The 18,555-nt window shown below is 50.4% G+C and overlaps 2 protein-coding genes across 4 annotated transcripts; both read left to right on the top strand.

Moving 5' to 3' along the window:
* Window positions 1-7,105: 7,105 nt before the first annotated feature.
* MRPL55 (mitochondrial ribosomal protein L55) lies at window positions 7,106-10,291 on the top strand. Of its 3 annotated transcripts, none has more exons than XM_084760939.1 (4): window positions 7,106-7,203; window positions 8,496-8,576; window positions 8,798-8,999; window positions 10,058-10,291. In XM_084760939.1, the coding sequence occupies exons 2-4, from the start codon at window positions 8,554-8,556 to the stop codon at window positions 10,214-10,216; spliced, it is 384 nt and encodes a 127-aa protein (XP_084617065.1). In that variant the 5' UTR covers window positions 7,106-7,203; window positions 8,496-8,553; the 3' UTR covers window positions 10,217-10,291. The 3 variants fall into 3 exon arrangements, with proteins under 3 accessions (XP_084617065.1, XP_084617066.1, XP_084617064.1); XM_084760940.1 differs by having other exon boundaries at window positions 7,134-7,210; XM_084760938.1 differs by having other exon boundaries at window positions 7,153-7,310.
* A 4,896-nt stretch (window positions 10,292-15,187) lies between these two features.
* On the top strand, window positions 15,188-18,146 carry LOC311586058 (multiple myeloma tumor-associated protein 2 homolog). The gene is made up of 7 exons (XM_084761871.1): window positions 15,188-15,542; window positions 15,693-15,738; window positions 15,838-15,920; window positions 15,997-16,069; window positions 16,184-16,269; window positions 17,294-17,425; window positions 17,531-18,146. The coding sequence occupies exons 1-7, from the start codon at window positions 15,298-15,300 to the stop codon at window positions 17,646-17,648; spliced, it is 783 nt and encodes a 260-aa protein (XP_084617997.1). The 5' UTR covers window positions 15,188-15,297; the 3' UTR covers window positions 17,649-18,146.
* The last annotated feature ends 409 nt before the right edge of the window (window positions 18,147-18,555 follow it).

Raw genomic sequence — 18,555 nt, 5'->3', positions numbered from 1 at the left:
TAATCCCAGCACTCGGGAGGCAGAGGCAGGTGGATCGCTGTGAGTTCAAGGCCAGCCTGGTCTACAAAGAGAGTCTAGGACTGTCAAGGCTACATAGAGAAACCCTGTCTCGGGAGGGGAAAGAAAGAAAGAAAGAAAGGAAGGAAGGGTGGTGGAGGCTATCTGGGAGTGAGTCAGGAAGCTGTCAAGACAGAGGTGAAGTGAAAAACAAAAAAAAAACAAAAACAAAAACAAACAAACAAAAAACCAGGAACAGAGGAAGAAGTAGCCATGAAGAGGACCAGGGAGGAGTTTGCCATGAGGACTGACAGACTGAGACGGCAAGTGAAAGGGCAGCTATGGTCCCAGAAAGGTGGAGCCGATGGCAGTGTGTGATGCCAGCCACAGCCCCACAGGGACTGGAACTAGCCACACTGTGTAGGAGTGGTAGCCACCCTGGGGTATACATGGTGCCCCAGCCAGAGGATTTAGCAGTTGCCCTGATGCACTTTGGGCTGTCCTTGAGACAATGCATTCTTCCTGTCCGGTGTGGAAATATCTGTCTTGTGCCTGCTTCACCATTTATATCTTGGAGGTATGTAACTACGGAGCTTAGGAGCTTACACAGCTTTTTTTTTTTTTTTTTAAAGATACAGTGCTCTGCCTGCATATACACCTGCAGGCCAGAAGAGGGCGCCAGATCTCATTATAGATGCTTCTGAGCCACCTGGTGGTTTCTGGGACTTGAACTCAGAACCGCTTGGGAAGTAGTCAGTGTTCTTAACCTCTGAGCCATTTCTCCAGCACCTGGACTTGCACTTTTGAGCAATGTCTTAGTTAGGATTAGTATTACTATGATGAAACACCATGACCAAAAGCAAGATATGGAAGAAAGTTTATTTGGCTTGCACTTCCACTTTGTGGTCTAGCACTGAGGGAACTAATGACAGGAACTCAAACAGGTTCAGAGCTTGGAGGCAGAAGTCGATGCAGAAGCCACAGATGGGCGCAGCTTACTGGCTTGCTCTCGTGGCTTTCTAATGGCACCCAGGACCACCAGCCTAGAGGTGGCCCCACCCACAGTGGGCTGAGCCCTCCCCCAGCAATCAGTAATTAAAAAAAATAGCTTACCAAGAGAGTGAGAGGGCTGTCCCTGCCCTTCACTAGCTGTAGCATCTGGGAGAGCTGACCCTGCACCTTGCCTGGGCAGCACAGTAGAGCCCCTTGTGGCAGAGGCACAGGAGTGTCCAAGGCCAAGGGCATGAGCACAGGTTTGCTGGTCCTACTTTTCATCTGCTGTGATGAGGCAAGAGTCGATGCCCTCCACCACTGCTACTACCACCTGAAGCAGTCTGGAGAGTTGGTCCCAGGGCCTGAGAGTAGGGCGAGCTGGCTCCGCCCCCACACACCCTGACCTGGGCAGCACAGTAGACCTGGTTCTGGTGGCATGGGTACAAGTGAGCTGGCCCGAGAACAGGAGAGCCGAGCCTGCCCACTGCTGTCCTGCAGCATTGGGTGAGCTAGCCAGGGCCGTGCTGGAGAGCTGGCCCTGCTGGTGCAGATATGGTAGAGCTGGCAGGCTGACCAACTCAACTACCGCTGGGGCTAAGATCCAGAGCATCAAGTTGGCTCACCCCCAAATCTACCTCATTTATGAACTGTTGGAGCATTTTTAAGGACCAGTCCTGCAGATCCAAAGCTGCAGGATCTCCATGACACAGGACAACAACTGGATAACGGAGAGGAGTCCCGATGAAGACCCAGTGTTGATGGTGCGGCAGAAGCCAGAGACCTTGAACCAGAACGATGGCTCGTTGCACTGAACATTTGCAAGAGAAAAACGTGTGGACAAAAGAGTATGCTGTGTGACACACTGCAACACACTACAGCTTCCACAACAAGACGGGCTTTGTTTGTTTGTTTGTGGGGGAGGTTGCTAGGGCTGAGGGCAGATGATTGGGACTGGCGTGCATGATGTGAACCTCACAAAGAATCAATACTAAAAAAAAAAAAAAAAAAAGATGGTTCTGGAGAAGTCCTGATCATTTGAGGGGACAATGTGCCTCCTATGAGATGACTGTTCCTGCTTGAGGGGCAGTCTTGGTTTCTGTCACAGGGTTATTACTCAGAGTTGGAGTATTATCTCATCATGGGCTACCTGTCTGGCCCATTTGAGGGATCAGCACTTTTTAATCAAAATCAGCTTTTACGTTGTGAGTACACTGAGTGACTTTTAAGGGGTAGGGTCTACTATGAGGTGACTGGGTCACTAAGGGCACCAACCTCAGAAGGAACTGATGCTAATACCACAGTGTAGTTAGTTCTCCCCAGAACAGGCTGTTGTGGCGCAAGTTTGGATGTCGTAGCACCCCCTACTGCTTTGGACATGTCATCTCTTCTGCATGAGCTTCTGTTGCTGTGGTGCTGTCAAGGGACCCTCCCCAAAGCCAAGCAGGTGCTCTGTCATGCTCTTGTGTCTCCTTGAATGTGAGCCAAATAAACCTCTTTTCTGTAGAAGCCCTTACCCTCCAGTGTTTTTCCCATAGCCACTCAATATGAAAAAAGACACAGTCCATGGCAGAGTTCTTTAGTCCCTGAGCCAGCAGCCATTAACTTTTCACCTTTACTACTCAGCTGCTGGTTCTATGTAATTTTAGTGATGCTACTAAGAATGTAGGAGGGATTCATGGGCACTCCAGAGGGCAGTACTCTTTAATGTGTCTGCCAGGAGGGTTTTATCTTTTTAAGATTCATTTCTTTTTTTTTTTCTTTTTTCTTTTTCTTTTTTTTTTTTTGTTTTTTTGTTTTTTTGTTTTTTTGTTTTTCGAGACAGGGTTTCTCTGTGTAGCCTTGACTGTCCTGGACTCACTTTGTAGATCAGGCTGGCCTCGAACTCACAGCGATCTGCCTGCCTCTGCCTCCCGAGTGCTGGGATTAAAGGCATGCACCACCACGCCCGGCCCAAGATTCATTTCTTATGTATACAGTGTTTCACCTGCATGTATGCCTGCAGTCCAGCAGGGAGCGCCAGATCTCATTATAGATGGTTGTGAGCCACCATGTGGTTGCTGGGAACTGAACTCAGGCCCTTTGGAAGAGCAGCCAGTGCTCCTAACCTTTGAGCCATCTCTCCAGCCCCTGCCAGGAGGTTTTTTTATCTAGCCTTAGAGTCCGCCTTAGCTCTTCCTAAGACATTAATGACAGGGCAGCAGGCAGCTGTATTGTATCTAGTCTTTTACATGTGGCTCATTCTCTATCTCATCTGCATAGGAGTTAAGAAACCCTGTGCCATTTCTGCAGCATCCCCAGCCGTGAACCACTCACTCCGTGCACACATACTGTTTTTATGGATGTTAGCTGTTCCCCAGCAAAGAGGCAGCTCCTGTGAAGGCAAAGCACTCACATACTACGATGAAGTGTCTTAAGATGGGAGCTGCCCCTACATTGCTGACGAAGTAGTGGCTGCATTTACCATCACTATCCTCCATGTATGTGCCCTCTGGGTACCAGGACCATACACAATGGCTGAGCTTCTTGTACATCATCTCGAGCAATAAGGAGGTGTGTGTGTGACGTCAGTTTCATGGTATGCTGTACAAGGGAGGAGGAAAGAGAGTGGCAGAACTGTGTCAGCTGCTGTGAGGGTCCTGTGGTGCTTGTCCACCTTAGGACCCCTAAGAGGGGAGCTGGTTAGCAGAAAGATGTTGGAGATTGTGAATATGCAGCAAGCCCTCGGGGTACAAACAATATTCAGTCATGGAGGTCTGGGGTTTGGGGGGAGGGGGGAGTGAGAAATAGAATGCAAGGGTATGCATTAGGCCAGAGGTTAGCACAGGCAGGTGGGTCCAGCTGCTGGCTGAAGCACATGGAGTCCGTGGTCGGGCAGTGGTGCTCCATGGGTCAAGACTCCTGACGCATTTCCTTCCTTCTCACATACAGAAAAACAATAGGCAATTAGGCTGTCTGTTCTAAGGCTAGGGGGCTGCTGGTGCTCTAATACTTTCTTGTAGAGGGAGGGGAGGGGCTCACAAGACTCACGAGGTCGGGCTCTGCTGGAAGAGAATAGATTCTTCAGAATAAAAATGGCTGCAAGCTGCACAGAGCACTTGAGTGAGCTGCCATCATGCCAGGATGACCTTTTCAGCGACAGTGCTGCATGAAGTAGCCATGCTCCTGAAGTGGTAGTAATAAGCTCATTGGTTCACTGGGCTGCCCTTGGATGGAATCCTTGCTTTGCCCCCCCCCCCATTTCTTTTCTATTTGAGAGTGAATAAAAACATGATCCCAGGAAAAGGTTCCCTATCAGGGACTTAACGTTTGTTGTTGTCACCTCCCCCTCCTTGTCAAGGCTGAATTTTTCAGTGTTAGTGTGGTGGTTTGTTTGTAGCCCTGACTGTCCTGGACTCACTTTGTAGACCAGGCTGGCCTCGAACACATAGCGATCCACCTGCCTCTGCCTCCTGAGTGCTGGGATTAAAGGTGTGCGCCACCACATCCGGCTTGTGTGGTGGTTTGAATAATAATGGCCCTGATAGGCTCATATATTTGAATGCTTGGTCCCAGATAGTGGAACTGTTTTGGAAGAATTATGAGGGGTGGCCTTGTTTGGAGTAGATAGTGCCTTGCTCGAGGTGTTTCACTCAGGGGTGGGCTTTGAGGTTGGTTTCAAAAGCCCACACAGGCCCAGTCTCTCCTTTCTGCCTGCTGCCTACAGATCAGCTACTAATCTAGCACCAGGCCTGTCTGCTTCCCACCAGGCTGACTGTGGACTAACCGCCTCAAAGTGTAAGCAGGCCTCCGATCAAATGTTTTCTTGCATAAGAGTTGCCTTTGTCAGCCGGGCTTTAATCCCAGCACCCGGGAGGCAGAGGCAGGTGGATCACTGTGAGTTCAAGGCCAGCCTGGTCTACAAAGCAAGTCCAGGACAGTCAACGCTACACAGAGAAACCCTGTCTTGAAAAACAAAACAAAACACAACAACAAAAAAAGTTGCCTTTGTCACACTTGTCTCTTCACAGCAGTACAACAGTGACTTAGACAGGGTCCTTCCCAACCATGTCGTTGGTTTGATGGCAGAAGAGCTCGGCTGCATAGAAAAGTTGTGGCAGAATTAGTGAGGCCAAGGAGTCCACACAGCTGGCATTTAGGGATTTTTAAGACACCACTGTACTGTGTGAATCTAAGTGCCACCCATCTTCCAACTCAGCTGTGTTTACTTCATGAGCTTGATTTTACCTTAGAAAGTTTGTTTGTTTGTTCAAATAAATTTCAGGCTGGGCGCTGTGACACACTCCTGTAATCCTAGCACTTTGGGAGACAGAGGCAGGTGGATCTCTGTGAGTCTGAGGCCAGCCTGGTCTACAAAGTGAGTCTAGGACAGGCAGGGTCGTTACACAGAGAAACCCTGTCTAGAAGAAAAGAAGAAAAGAAGGAGGAAGAGGAGGAAGAGAAGAAGAAAAGGAGAAGAGGAAGAGGGGGGAGGAGGAGGAAGAGGAGGAGGAGGAGGAGGAGGAGGAAGAAGAAGAAGAAGAAGAAGAAGAAGAAGAAGAAGAAGAAGAAGAAGAAGAAATAATTATTTCGGGTCCCCTAACTGGGACAACAGACAGAATCTCAGACGGTGAAAATGAGTCTCAGACTACATAAAAGGTTTGATGGAGAATGGAAGACACATTGGAGGTCTCAGAACCTCATAAACTCAAAACTGGTATGTGATGCCGCTATCATCTGTCCCCCCAGACTCTTAGCCTCTGAGCAGCGTCCAGAGGAGTCCTTGCCAGCTGTTCTGACAGCACAAATATAGAACAAGAGGAAAAGCTTAACGGGCTTTTTGTTTGTTTGGTTGGTTGGTTTTTCGAGACAGGGTTTTTCTGTGTAGCCTTGGCTGTCCTAGACGCACTTTGTAGACCAGCCTGGCCTCAAACTCACAGCGATCCAACTGCCTTTGCCTCAAGAGTGCTGGGATTAAAGGTCTGCGGCACCATGCCCAGTTCCATGCCCGGCTCCTAACGGCCTTTTCTTCAGCCAATGACTATGCCACTCCTAGGCCATTGCCAGTGCTCACAGACCGATAGAAGATCACCACACCTTTGTAAGGCTAGGGGTCTTATAGGCACCACGTTGGTTGGCAGTAAGGGCGGCTCTCTGGGCTCTGCTTTCTAGTGCCTGCTAACGACACTTGCAGGCCAGCGTGTGTGATGAGCTCCGGAGGCTGGCTGCCAGACTGCAAAAAACAAAACAAAACAAAACAAAAAAACCTTGAACTTCTCAGTATGTCCCTTGCAGACCTCTGGCTCCATGCACGGCAGCCTGCATGTCTGCAATGTCTAGGAGACAACCTAAGTGGGGTGGTAAAAGGCAAGAACTCAGGAAGAAACAGAAAAGAGGAAGGAAAAAGATCTGCCGCAGTGACGCCAGGGGCCCGATGTGGCAAAATCCTCTAAAAGCAGCACAAGAAGTAAAATACACCAGCTGAGCAGTCCTCCTGAGAAACCGCAGCAGAGAGTCCTGCGCCTGCACAGCAGCACACCTCCCGGGCTCACAGTCACCGCTGGCACAAGCTCAAGGGAGGGGACAGCTTCAGGACCCCTTAGTGTCGGGCTTCTCAGGAGACACCAATCGGGTCCTTGAAAGCCAGGTAGTTTGGCTCTGAAGAACCGATTGTTGTCTCTAACGATCTCCTCACGGAAACCGCAATGAATCCAGCTCCTTCATGTTGGTTGTTTTGCCATCCCGACTTGACGTTTGGACGTCCGTCTTCCAGACCTTGGGCCCACCACGAGGCCCGAGACTATTCGTGTACTGAGAGAAAGTTCCCTCCAAGGGCGGATCTGGAGCAAACCTGGAAAAGGGCTAGGCGTGGAAACTTAATACACCAAGGACGCACAGGGACCCGTAGCAGTGCTGTCTGGCTTCTGTCAACGTAATGCACAACGCCGTGCAGCCTACATAACAGAAAGTCCAAGAATCCCAACAGCCTGGGTAGTGCGCGGGCCTTGCCTACTGTGACTTCGCCACTCGCAGCGACATGGGATCTGGCCCATCCCGCGCACCCGGACAACTAACCAGGACTCCTGAGAGTTCAGACTCAATCACGCCCACTTTAGCTTACCCCGCCCTTAACGGATGACGCATGGCCCGCGTTGTGTGACGTCATCGCCGCGCGACGCGGCGCGGCGCCTGCGGGAGATCTGGGTCACCGTGGAGGATCATCGGCTACAGTGACAGGTTCCCTGTGCGCCCCTGCTTTGCTTGGCCTCAATTTCCCACCTACTGAGTAAAGTTCTGCACTGCGGGTTTACGAGGTCCCTCCGCCGCCAAAGTGGCGGCCGCAGGTTTGCGTCTCTTGGGCCCCGGCACCAACCAGTCCCATCACTGAGCCGAGAAATCCCTCCTCTTGTGCCGTTGGGTGGGGCGAACGGGAGGAGGCTTTCCCTCAGATGACCCGAGGCTCCATGGTCGTGGCTAGAAATGAGTAGGCCTCGGGCTTGGGACACTGAAGAGAGGGGTCCCCTCTTTCGAGGCAGTGGGCCCTCCCTTCGGTCCCCTCCTCAAGTACAAGACTTTCAGACTTGCTGTGTGTGTAGCACACTCCGCCTGCTTAGACCATTCTGGGCGTTTGTGGCATTGGAAAAGATAACTCTGGTTTCTTCTCCCGTTTGAAAGCGGCCTTGGTAATAGTCCCCGCGCAGTACTGTTGTGAAAACTAGAACGACGTTTAAAAAAATGAAAAATTAAAAAAAGTGAACCAAGCATTCCACACACAGGGCCACATGGGGACTCCGACTCTGTAACCCCCTTCAGTCATGAATGGGCCTCAGTCCTGCTGAAAGCTGACTCAGTCTTTGGAGGATGAGACGCTGGTAGCTGGTTTTGCAAAAAGTGTAAAAAGCCTTCACAAGCGGTTCTAACCCCAGGCCACAGGGCTAGTTGGAGAGACCGGAAAGAATTCAAACCACAGATTGAAGATAACTTTTTAAAAACTGGGTCTATGTTGAACATAAGGGATTTTGTTTTGTTTTGTTTTCTAAACAAAATCATTTTCAAATGGCTATATGGCTTTTGCCGTTGTTTGCTTCAGTTTTTTTTGTTTTTTTTGTTTTTTTGGTTTGGTTGGTTTTTGTTTCTTTGAGACAGAGTCTCAAGTAACCCAGCCGGACCATTAACTCCCTGTGTAACAGGGTAACTTTGAATTCCTGATCCTCCTGCCTCTGCTTTCCCAGTGTTGGAAATACAGGCGGCATGCACTCCCACGCCTGGCTTTGTTTTCTTTTATTCATTGTAAGTGACCTAAGGCACATGGGAACAGGCACACAGATCATATGTAAATACTATGCCATTTCATGGCGGCAAGCTGACAGCTTATCAGGTTGATTATCTGCAGGGGACTCCTGGATCCAGTTCCCCATGAATACCAAGGGACAGCTAGAGATGCAGCGGGGTCCCACTTGGCTCTAGGACAGGATTTTTAGGACAGTAATCAAATGGAAAAATCTGTTTGCTTTTTCCTTGCCTAACAGGTCCTACATCAGGACCAGTGACTGTTTCCTACGGCCACCACAGCTCTAAGGAAAAACAATGCCTTTGGGCAGCCTGCTTGGGTAAGCATAGTATTCCAGTCCCCTCAGGCACATCCCAAGACACCCTGTCCTCTCCTGGAAGGGGCCATTATCCCCTAACCTCAGTGCTGGAAGGCTTGTTGTGCCCTGAATCACCCACTGCCGTCTCTGGTTGCTGTCATACCTGACAGTGGCTGGCCTGGCACTTACTGTCATCTGGCTCATCTTCATCCGCCAACCAGTCACTGCATGTCTGTCTGTAGCCTGGTGAGACACTGTGCTCTGAAGGCAGCCTCTCCTGCACCCCGCCACCTGCACACATCCCCTTGGAGAGCTGACAGCAGCAGGGCTTCACTCACCCGACTGCGCCGCCAGGCCTATGCGCGCCTCTACCCTGTGCTGTTGGTCAAGCAGGATGGCTCCACTGTCCATATACGATACCCGGAGCCACGACGTATGATAGCGGTGAGTAGGTACTTGGTGAGGCATGGTGTTGGGCCCCAGGGCCGGATGTGGGATTGGAGTTGTACCTGTAATTACAGTCACTTCACTATAGTGCAGAAGACAGGAACACCTTGCTAGAGGAATTTACACCAAACCTCCAATAACAAAAATTAGAACAAATGAATTAGTTATTTCTTTTTTGGGATTTGTTCTTGTTTTATTGATACAGGGTTTGATGCAAAACAAACCTCTTTTGGGGGATTTGTTCTTCTTTTATTGATACAAACCAACCTGGCTTTGAACTTTTATAGCTGAGGCTGACCTTGACCTCCTAGTCTTTCTGCCTCCTTTAAGGCCTGAGATAGAGGCCTATCTCACTATATCAGGCTTAACACCAAATCTGGACTGGAGTGTAGAATGCTTGCCTGATAGGCACAAAGCCTTTGGTTTTGGGACCACATGAAACCAGGCATGGTGGCACACGTGTAGAATGGCAGCACTCCAGAAGCCAAGGGTCACTGCTGATAGTTCAAGGCTGTCTTGGCCTAATTAAGACTCAGTCAGGCCGGGCAGTGGTGGCACATGCCTTCAATCCCAGCACTCGGGAGGCAAAGACAGGTGGATTGCTGTGAGTTAGAGGCCAGCCTGGTCTACAAAGTGAGTCCAGGACAGCCAAGGCTACACAGAGAAGCCCTGTCTCAGAAAAAAGAAAAAAAAAAAAAGATTCACCCTTAAAACAAACATGCACCAGGCGTGGTGGCGCACGCCTTTAATCCCAGCACTCGGGAGGCAGAGGCGGGTAGATCGCTGTGAGTTCGAGGCCAGCCTGGTCTACAAAGTGAGTCCAGGACAGCCAAGGCTACAAAGAGACCCTGTCTCAAAAAACCAAAAAAATAAAATAAAATAAAATAAAAAATAAAACAAACATGCACTAAGTATACAGGAAGGGAGCAGAAAAACATTTCCCCCCAAAAGTTTTGAAGGGGAAGAGAGGCACAGTAAAAGGTGCAGGCGTCTTCCTGGTCGCTCTCCTGACTCTCCTCAGTGGTGAGCTCATACCTCCATCTCTCCCCATGCAGATGCCCCTAGACCTGGATGCCCTGTCTCCAGAAGAACGCCGGGCCCGGTTTCGAAAACGTGAGGCTCAGCTCCAGCAGAAGCGGAAGGAAGAGCCAGAGATGGTTGACAGTTTTGATACTGAACGATATAAACGGTTTTGGACCAAGACCAAGAAGTAACTGTCAGGGAGTTATAGCAGCGACATTTTGTAAGGATGGAAGGGCATCTGTAAAGCATACATTCTGTAAACCATGGCCTCTGTCACTGTCGTCTTTTATGTGTAAGCCCAGCCCTGACACTCATTATTTCTGGGAAGTAAGTGCCAGCTCAGAGCCAGATTGAGAGGCTCTGGGTTACGGTCCATTTAGGTCAGACCATTGGGTTTTTTGTTTGTTTGTTTACTTGCCGGAGTGGGGGTGGGGTTGGGGTGTTTAAGACAAGGTTTCTTTGTGTAACAGCCCTGGGTGTCCTGGATTTGTTTGTAGACCCAGCTGACCTCAAACTCACAGGGATCTGCCTGCCTCTGCCTCTTGAGTCTGGGATGAAAGGTGTGCGCCACCATGCCCAGCTTGGGTTTTATATTATAAGACAAGGTCTTGTAGGCTTTAAACTTTTTCAAACCTACTTTATTTGGGGTTCTTTAATGCTTAAACCTCCCTTCCAACCCACCTACCCTAGATAGAAAAAGAGATTAATGTGAACAGGAGATACAGTCCTTTCTAGACTCCGTTCCTTGGAGCAGGTCCACTGGCATAGTGGGCAGGATTCCAATAGACCAGTTAAACGGCAAACCAGCCATTCAGCAAAGGTGACTGCAACCACAGTAGCTGGAACCCGGAACCTCAAAACCTTCTCTGGAGTATTTTTCTCTAGGAACATCTTGAAACGGAGCGATGAACAGCTAAACAATAGGAAACAATGCAAAGACCAAAAAGCTAAGCCTCTTGTTTTGGGGTTCATGTATGTCTTCTCAGAGTCTGTACTAGGATGTTCATTAGTTGGCAAAGACCATGCCCCCACAAGGGACAGTTCGTCTTCTAGTGGACAAGCATCATGTGTTCTCTCAAAAGTCTGTTTCCAGCAGACAAACACCACACACCCTCACACAAATCCATTTCACATCCCACACTTGACATAAAAACAAAAACATGTTTACATCCACTACAAGGTCTCGAAGCTGGGTGGTGGTGGTGGCACACGCCTTTAATCCCAGGACTCGGAGGCAGAGGCAGGCAGATCTCTGAGTTCAAGTTCAGCCTGGTCTACATAGTGAGTTCCAGGACAACCAAGGCTACACAGAGAAACTATCTCAAAAAACCAAAAAATAAAACAAACCTGGTTGGTCTAGAACTCTATATGCAGACCAGGCCTGACTCTGCCTCCTGAGTGCTGGGATTAAAGGTATGTGTCATCACACAGAGCTTTAAACCTCTAGGGTTTTTTGTTTGTTTGGTTTGGTTTTGGTTTTGGTTTGAGACATAGTTTCTCTGTGTAACACCCCTGACTGTCCTGGACTTGCTTTGTAGACCAGGCTGGCCTCGAACCCACAGAGATCTGCCTGGTTCTGACTCCCAAGCGCTGGGATTAAAGGCCTGTGCCACCACACCCAGCTAAACCTGGGTTGTTTGTTTGTTTGTTTTTGTTTTGTTTGTTTTTTCGGTTGGTTGGTTTTTTGAGACAGGGATAGCTTTGGCTGTCCTGGGCTCACTTTGTAGTTAAGGCCAGCCTCGAACTCAGCGATCTACCTGCCTCTGCCTCCTGAGTGCTAGGATTAAAGGTGGGCGCCACCACGCCCAGCTAAACCTCTCAGTTTTAAACACTGCTACAACTTGGTTGTGAAGCATGTGGACAGGAAGGACCCACCGACTACCTTCCTAGCACTAGGAACCCCCAAGTTAAACTCCTAGGTCACACATAGCCTGCAGCAATCTTTCATACCCCGACCCTTAATAGATCCTTCCCTAAAAGTATACACAGGGAGAAATACTTCTCTGCCCTTAGGGACCTAGGAGCGTGGCCAGGCTTTGGGCCTTGAACCCCTAGTCTGTCTACAGAATAAGTGGCTACGCAAACCAACGCCAAGCAGGTACCTGTACCTTTGTTTGTTTGTTTGTTTGTTTTTTCGAGACAGGGTTTCTCTGTGTAGCCTTGGGTGTCCTGGACTCACTTTGTAGACCAGGCTGGCCTCGAACTCACAGCGATTCGCCTGCCTCTGCCTCCCGAGTGCTGGGATTAAAGGCGTGCGCCACCACGCCCGGCTGGTACCTGTACCTTTGTACTCCTGATGTTGATGTAAAATCTCACTGGATTCCTCCAGATCCAAGAGTGTACATAGTACCTAACCTAAAAAGCAGTCCTGTGACCACCCAGCCTTTCATGGCTATAGTCAATCGCTTCAGATTCTGGTTCTAACTGGAATAGGTGGTTACTCAAAGCTGCATAGGCTTTGGAACTGCTCTAGACATTTGTCCCATACCCTTCCAGCCCCCTAGCTTCCCCTCTTAGCTTCACCTATTATGCATTCTGTGCTCTGACGCAGAAAGCAATGTATGCTTCTATGTCCTAAGCATACCTGGCACACCCTCAGAAGCTGCTGCCTTGCTTTCTGGAGACCTTCCCTGGCAGGTGGCTGCATGGTTGTCTAATTTACTGTGGTCCACACGACTGCTGCTCCTTTCTTGAGCATCTCCCCTTGGGACCCTCTTCCCATCCATCCATTCCTAGTATGATCTTGTCCCGAGGGATCTGTGTCCTCCAAAGCCAGGACATGAGCTCAGGGCTTATACCAGCTGCCTCACAAGCTGTTGGCAAGTCCTCACTCAGCATGTGTTCAGAATAAAGACATGGACCAAAAAAAAAGTAAGGCTGTCTTGGTCGACTTGGGATGCCAGAGAGTGCCAGGTGGGGTAATCTATCAAACTAGGGATGGGACCCAAGACCTCATGCATGTTAGGCAAGTGCTCTATCTTTAGGAGGTAGCTCCACAGCTGGCTGTGGTGGCATACACCTGCAGTTCCAGCACTTGGGAGGCAGAGGCAGGCGGATCTCTGAGTTGGCCCGCCAAGGCTACACAGAAAAATCCTGTCCAAAAAAAAAAAAAAAAAAAAAAAAAAAAAGCTCCATTTCACTAAATTGCCCGGAGTAGCTTTCAAATCTTTTTGTAAGCTTAGGCAGTCCTTGAACCCCAGTCTTCTGCTGCAGCCTCCTGAAGGGATCACAGGGATTATAGACCTGTGCTAGCTCAGACTGGGGACTTTAATTAACTAGCCGGGTGGGCATACACTCTACAGCACATCCGTGCTCAGAGGGAAAATTGTGGAAGTTGGTTCTTTCCACCATGTGGATCCTGGGGATCAACCGTGGCCCCCCAGGCTTGCTGTCAAGAGCCCATACCTACTGAGCCATCTCATTACCCAGGGGTACTGTGTAAGTGGTCATTTATTCTCACAGTTTAGATTGTATATGTTTTGTTTTCTAGAACCTTCAAGTGTAGTTTTCCTAAAAGAAGCCAACAGAGGAGTTCTCATAAGGGAGTGGTCCAACTGCTCTCAAGATAGGTCCCTAAAGAAATAATCGCAGCACTGGGGAGGCAGAGGCAGGTTGGTTTCTGTGAATTCCAGACCAGCCTGGCTTACAGAACTAGTTCCAGGACAGCCGGGACTACAGAAGGAGACCCTGTCTACAAAAACAAAGCAAAACAAACAAAAAAACAAAGCAAAACAAAATACTCCAGAAAGGTTGGCCAAGTTGCCTCTCCTAATTAATGCTGGGAAAACTGGGAAACATGGGGGTTTAAGGTAGCCCAGCACTTGACTGCAATCTGCGTTACTAAGTTTTGTTTTTTTTTTTTAATTTTCCCCCTACTTTGATAACAAGAGTTATGCCCTTGCAGTTCAGCAGAGAAGCCTGCTTCACAGACCAGTGTATTCAGGGATATAAATGATGCTTGTCTTCGGCGAAAAACATCTGAGGTATAGGAACATCATTTACCCTAGTCTGTAAAAGCTGAGAAAGGTCCGAGGCACCCCTGTGTTCCTTCCCCCATTTGCTGACTTTCCAAATTCCCTTCTTGAGAAATAACACAGGATGCTCCCATCTCTGTGTTACAATCGGTTACAGGCAGCGAGGGCTGACACTAATGTGGAAAACCTGCACTCATCATTTAAGCTTTAGTCCAGACATCAACTCATTAGTTCTTTGGCTCCCAGTTACAACCAATGATGATGATGATTTTGGTTTTTGTTTTTTAAGTTTGTTGTTGTTGTTGTTTGTTTTTTTGGATTTTTTTTTCAAGGCAGGGTCTCTGTGTAGCCTTGGCTATCCTGGACTTGCTTTGTAGACCAGGTTAGCCTCGAACTCACAGTGACCCACCTGCCTCTGCCTCCCGAGTGCTGGGATTAAAGGCGTGAGCCACCACGCCCAACTCACAAACTAATGATTCTTTCAGTACCATATGACAGTGCTAACCTCATTTTAATGAATTTTGAGTTACTTTTGACTTTCTTCTTGGCCATGCCCCATCAGAAGAAAACTCAATTAGCTCTGTTCTTTGTACTTTGTCAGTAAAAGCTTCACCTGCCTAGAACACAGATCGCTCTGGTTTAGGGATGCTTGGGTTTGTGGTTTTTATCTTTTTTTCCCCACAGGGCTTCTCTGTGTAGCCTTGGCTGTCCTAGACTTGCTTTGTAGAGCAGGCTGGCCTCGAACTAACAACGATCCACCAGCCTCTCCCTCCCGAGTGCTGGGATTAAAGGTGTGCGCCACCACGCCTGGATTGTGGTCTTTATTTTACTTTCATGCCACACTCTGCCACCCAATGCACAGAAAAACTGATCTAGGTTTCTTTGGCAACTTTACCGGCCCCTCTGTGTTCTGGGGAGTTTTGCCACTAATTAACTTAGTTTCAGCAATGACCTGGGACTCCAGTCCTTTAGAGTTAGCACACTTTTCCAGGAGGCAAGCACATGTCCCACGGGGCACGACCCTGGTTTGGTGGCGTTTCAGTCCACCCAGGATCCTAACACCGGTGTTTGCGTAATGGGATGAAGGTTGAGCCCGTGGGTGAATCACTGAACGCCCTCTGGACAGAGGGACCTTGGCTGAGGCGGCACTAGAAACTCAGCGCGCAGGCGTACAGGCACGTTGGTGAGAGGCGCAGGCGCGCGCGAATGACGTCACGGCAAGCGTCCGGAGGCCAAGTGGTGGGGAGCCCGACGTTCCGGGCCGCGGGTCCTGGAAGCTGTGCTGTGGCTCCGGCGCCATGTTCGGCTCCAGTCGCGGCGGTGTGCGTGGCGGGCAGGACCAGTTCAACTGGGAGGATGTAAAGACTGACAAGCAGAGGGAGAACTACCTGGGTAACTCTCTGATGGCGCCAGTAGGCCGCTGGCAAAAGGGCCGCGACCTCACCTGGTACGCGAAGGACCGCGCGCCGTGTACCGGCCCGAGCCGTGAGGAAGAGCTGGCGGCCGTGCGCGAGGCGGAGCGTGAGGCGCTGCTGGCCGCACTGTAAGAGCCTGGGCTGCGGGGCGACTGCCAGCCCCGGGGGCGGGCTCTGGGTGGCCCTGCGGCGGGGCTGGGTGTGGGCGGGGCGGCGGGGGAGGGGGTGGGCGGCGACTGAGGCGCATGCCCCGTGATGAGCTCTCCCGCCCCTCGCAGCGGTTACAAGAACGTGAGGAAACAGCCCACCGGCCTGAGCAAGGAGGTGAGTCTGAGATGCGGGTTCTGGGTCCGCAGAGCGGGCGGGCGGGCGGGCGTGTGTCTGTGCCGGCCTAGAACCTCCTGCCTTCCCCCGCTCCCGCAGGACTTCGTGGAGATCTGCAAACGGGAAGGAGGCGACCCCGAGGAGAAGGGCGTGGACCGGCTTCTAGGCCTGGGCAGCGCCAGGTGCAGCAGGTTGGGGAGTGGGGGGCAGGACCGGGTGGTGGTCCAGAACTGTCCTCAAATGCTCTGTCCCCTGCAGTGGCTCCGCGGGCCGTGTGGCGCTATCCCGAGAAGATAAAGAGGCTGCCAAGCTTGGGCTGTCAGTGTTCACGGTAAAGCCTTTCAGCCCCAATGCAGGATCCTAGAGCTGGGGGAGGGGGGGGTCTTAGGACGTGTGTGGGGGGACTCCCTGGATGTCCCTCACCACAGCTACGCTTCTCATACAGCACCACCGCGTGGACAACGAAGGCCCAAGCACTGCCCCATCTGCTACCAGGAAGAAGCCTCGTGCTGAGGACAAGGCCGAACTGGAGTAAGTTGAGTCTGACTCCCTAGTCTACCTGTGTGTTTCTTGTGTGCACAAGTACATGTATGTGTGTGTACCCGTGCACTGATGAGTCTCTTGCAGGCATCATATTGAGCTGTGCCAGGTGTGGGCTTAGGGGTAAGAGTACACACAGGAGAGACTAGGTGTCTCTACTCATAGACAGGGCTGTTGAGTGCCAAGTCTTTCTACTGAAGGCCAAGCACAGCCTTAGCTCTCTTAAGTAGGTGGGCCTCCACCTCCAGGCCGGATGTGCCTATCTATCCACAAGCTCAGGATTCTCAGTAGCTGCCATAGGTGACCCAGCAGGGTGCTGGGTGCAAACAGGAAGGTGCCACTCAGGACCATGATGCTGGCCAGTTTGGTGGGGGATGGAGCAATTAAAAGTGTGAGGCAAAAGCCAGGCGGTGGTGGGGCACACCTTTAACCCCAGCACTTGGGAGGCAGAGACAGGTGGATCGCTGTGAGTTCAAGGCCAGCCTGGTCTACAAAGTGAGTGGAGAACAGCCAAGGCTACACAGAGAAGCCCTGTCTCTTTTTAAAAAAAAAAGTGTGAGGCCAGGGTGGTACACACAACTCTAATCCCAGCCCTTGGGAGGCAGAGGCAGGCTGAGCTCTCAAAGTTTCCACTAGCTGGTTCCAGGCCTTGGTATTTAGCTGGTTACTTCTACTTTTGTCAACTCAAACTTAAGTAAAAGCGTGAGTCGGAAGCTTGGCAAGCCTGCATATTGAGAACTTGTCTCCAAAACAAAACAACTAAGAATTTTTAAAAAAGAGAGGGCCCATTCAGGTTGGCAACAGTCCAGCATTCAGCCTTGTGGATGTGGAGCCTAATATTAAATTCATTTACTACTATAATTTCACAATGTGTAGACATCATCAGTGCTCAGTTCTGTGGTATAAACCCTGCAGGCCCTATCCTACCTTGCCCTGCCCTGGTGAGACTACCCCACTACTTCAGCTGGCATATTCCAGTCCTTCAGGCTTAGACCCTTTGTATTCCCTCTTGCAGTGCAGAGAGCCATAAGAAAAGCAAGAAAGAAAAGAAGAAAAAGAAAAAGAAACATAAGAAACACAAGAAGAAGAAAGACAAAGAACACAAGAGGGAGGCAGACAGCTGCTCATCATCTCCCTCTCCTGCCCGGTAGGCGAGGTCCAACTCTACCTTGGGGCACTAAGGAAGTAGGGGGCAAAGCTAACCAGACCTGATGGGATACTTGCAAGTGTCTGGTTGTCCTTGTCTTCCTAGGCCCAGACGCCAGAGACATTCTGACTCCTCTCCCTGCTCTAAGAGGAAGCGGGAACATAGCCAGGACAATGGAAGGAGCCCACCCCGCAGACGACAAGACAGAGGCTCTGATGACTGAGAATGTGGCTAGACCAGAGGACACCAGAGTCCTGGTTGCCCTGAGCTGAGACCCTGCCCACCACTGAGCTCTGGGGGTTCTATATAGAGTAGTCCCTGGATGCCAAGTGGCTTCCAGCCCTTCCCCACTTGTCCAACTAAGCAGCTCATCCCTATCTGGAATAAGGCAGGTGGCTGTTCCCTGGTAAGATCCTGAGCCAAGCTTGCTGGACCATGGGATCTGTCTTGCCATTTGGAGGCAACTTATGTGGCAACTGCTCCAGGTTGTACAGGAGTGGGTCCTGAGTGACCAGAGGCTAGTGGTTCTGTGAGGGTAGTACCCTTGCCTTGCCCCCATGCCAAGCAAGATAAAATTGCCCAGGAGACTAAGGCCAGACTCCTGTCTCTGCTGCCACAGTCCAGGCCCTTGAAGTTCAGGGGCGTGTGTGTGTGTACATCAGATGACTTCTACTTTTTGTATCAACCCTCTTTGTACTTAAGTAAATGTATTTTAAAAGTAGAGCGTATCATCTTAATGAGGGGCAGGTTAGGCTGGGAGCCTATGGCCCCAGCTCCAGGCCTCCATCCAGCAGGCTGGGGGGAGGGGAGCGCCCCCCCCCTCCCCGGGGTCTAGGGACCAGAATCCCATCCTTAGGCTGCCTTACAACCATTCAGGTGGCCAAGGTGTTCGAACACAACTTGTGTTTATCTGAATGCATACGCTGTTTGCCCAAAAGATCCAGTAGCCAGATAATCAACTTTAGGGCCTGTGTGGGCAGACAGTAGAAATCTGGCTGGATTCCAGGCAGCAAGTTGTCCTCTTCTGATTGTAAAAGCTATTATGCTGGGAGTGTGCTCTTAGGCAGACTCCTAAGACTCAATTGTTGCTTGTTTGACGACCTGTGCCCTGCAGGTGGCCTCCTAAGCAT

Source organism: Acomys minous (genome assembly GCF_964271855.1).
Source record: "Acomys minous genome assembly, chromosome: 16".
NCBI classification, from domain to species: Eukaryota; Metazoa; Chordata; class Mammalia; order Rodentia; family Muridae; genus Acomys; species Acomys minous.
Note: the sequence above shows the minus strand (reverse complement) of the source record. Positions and strands in the feature narration are given on the sequence as shown.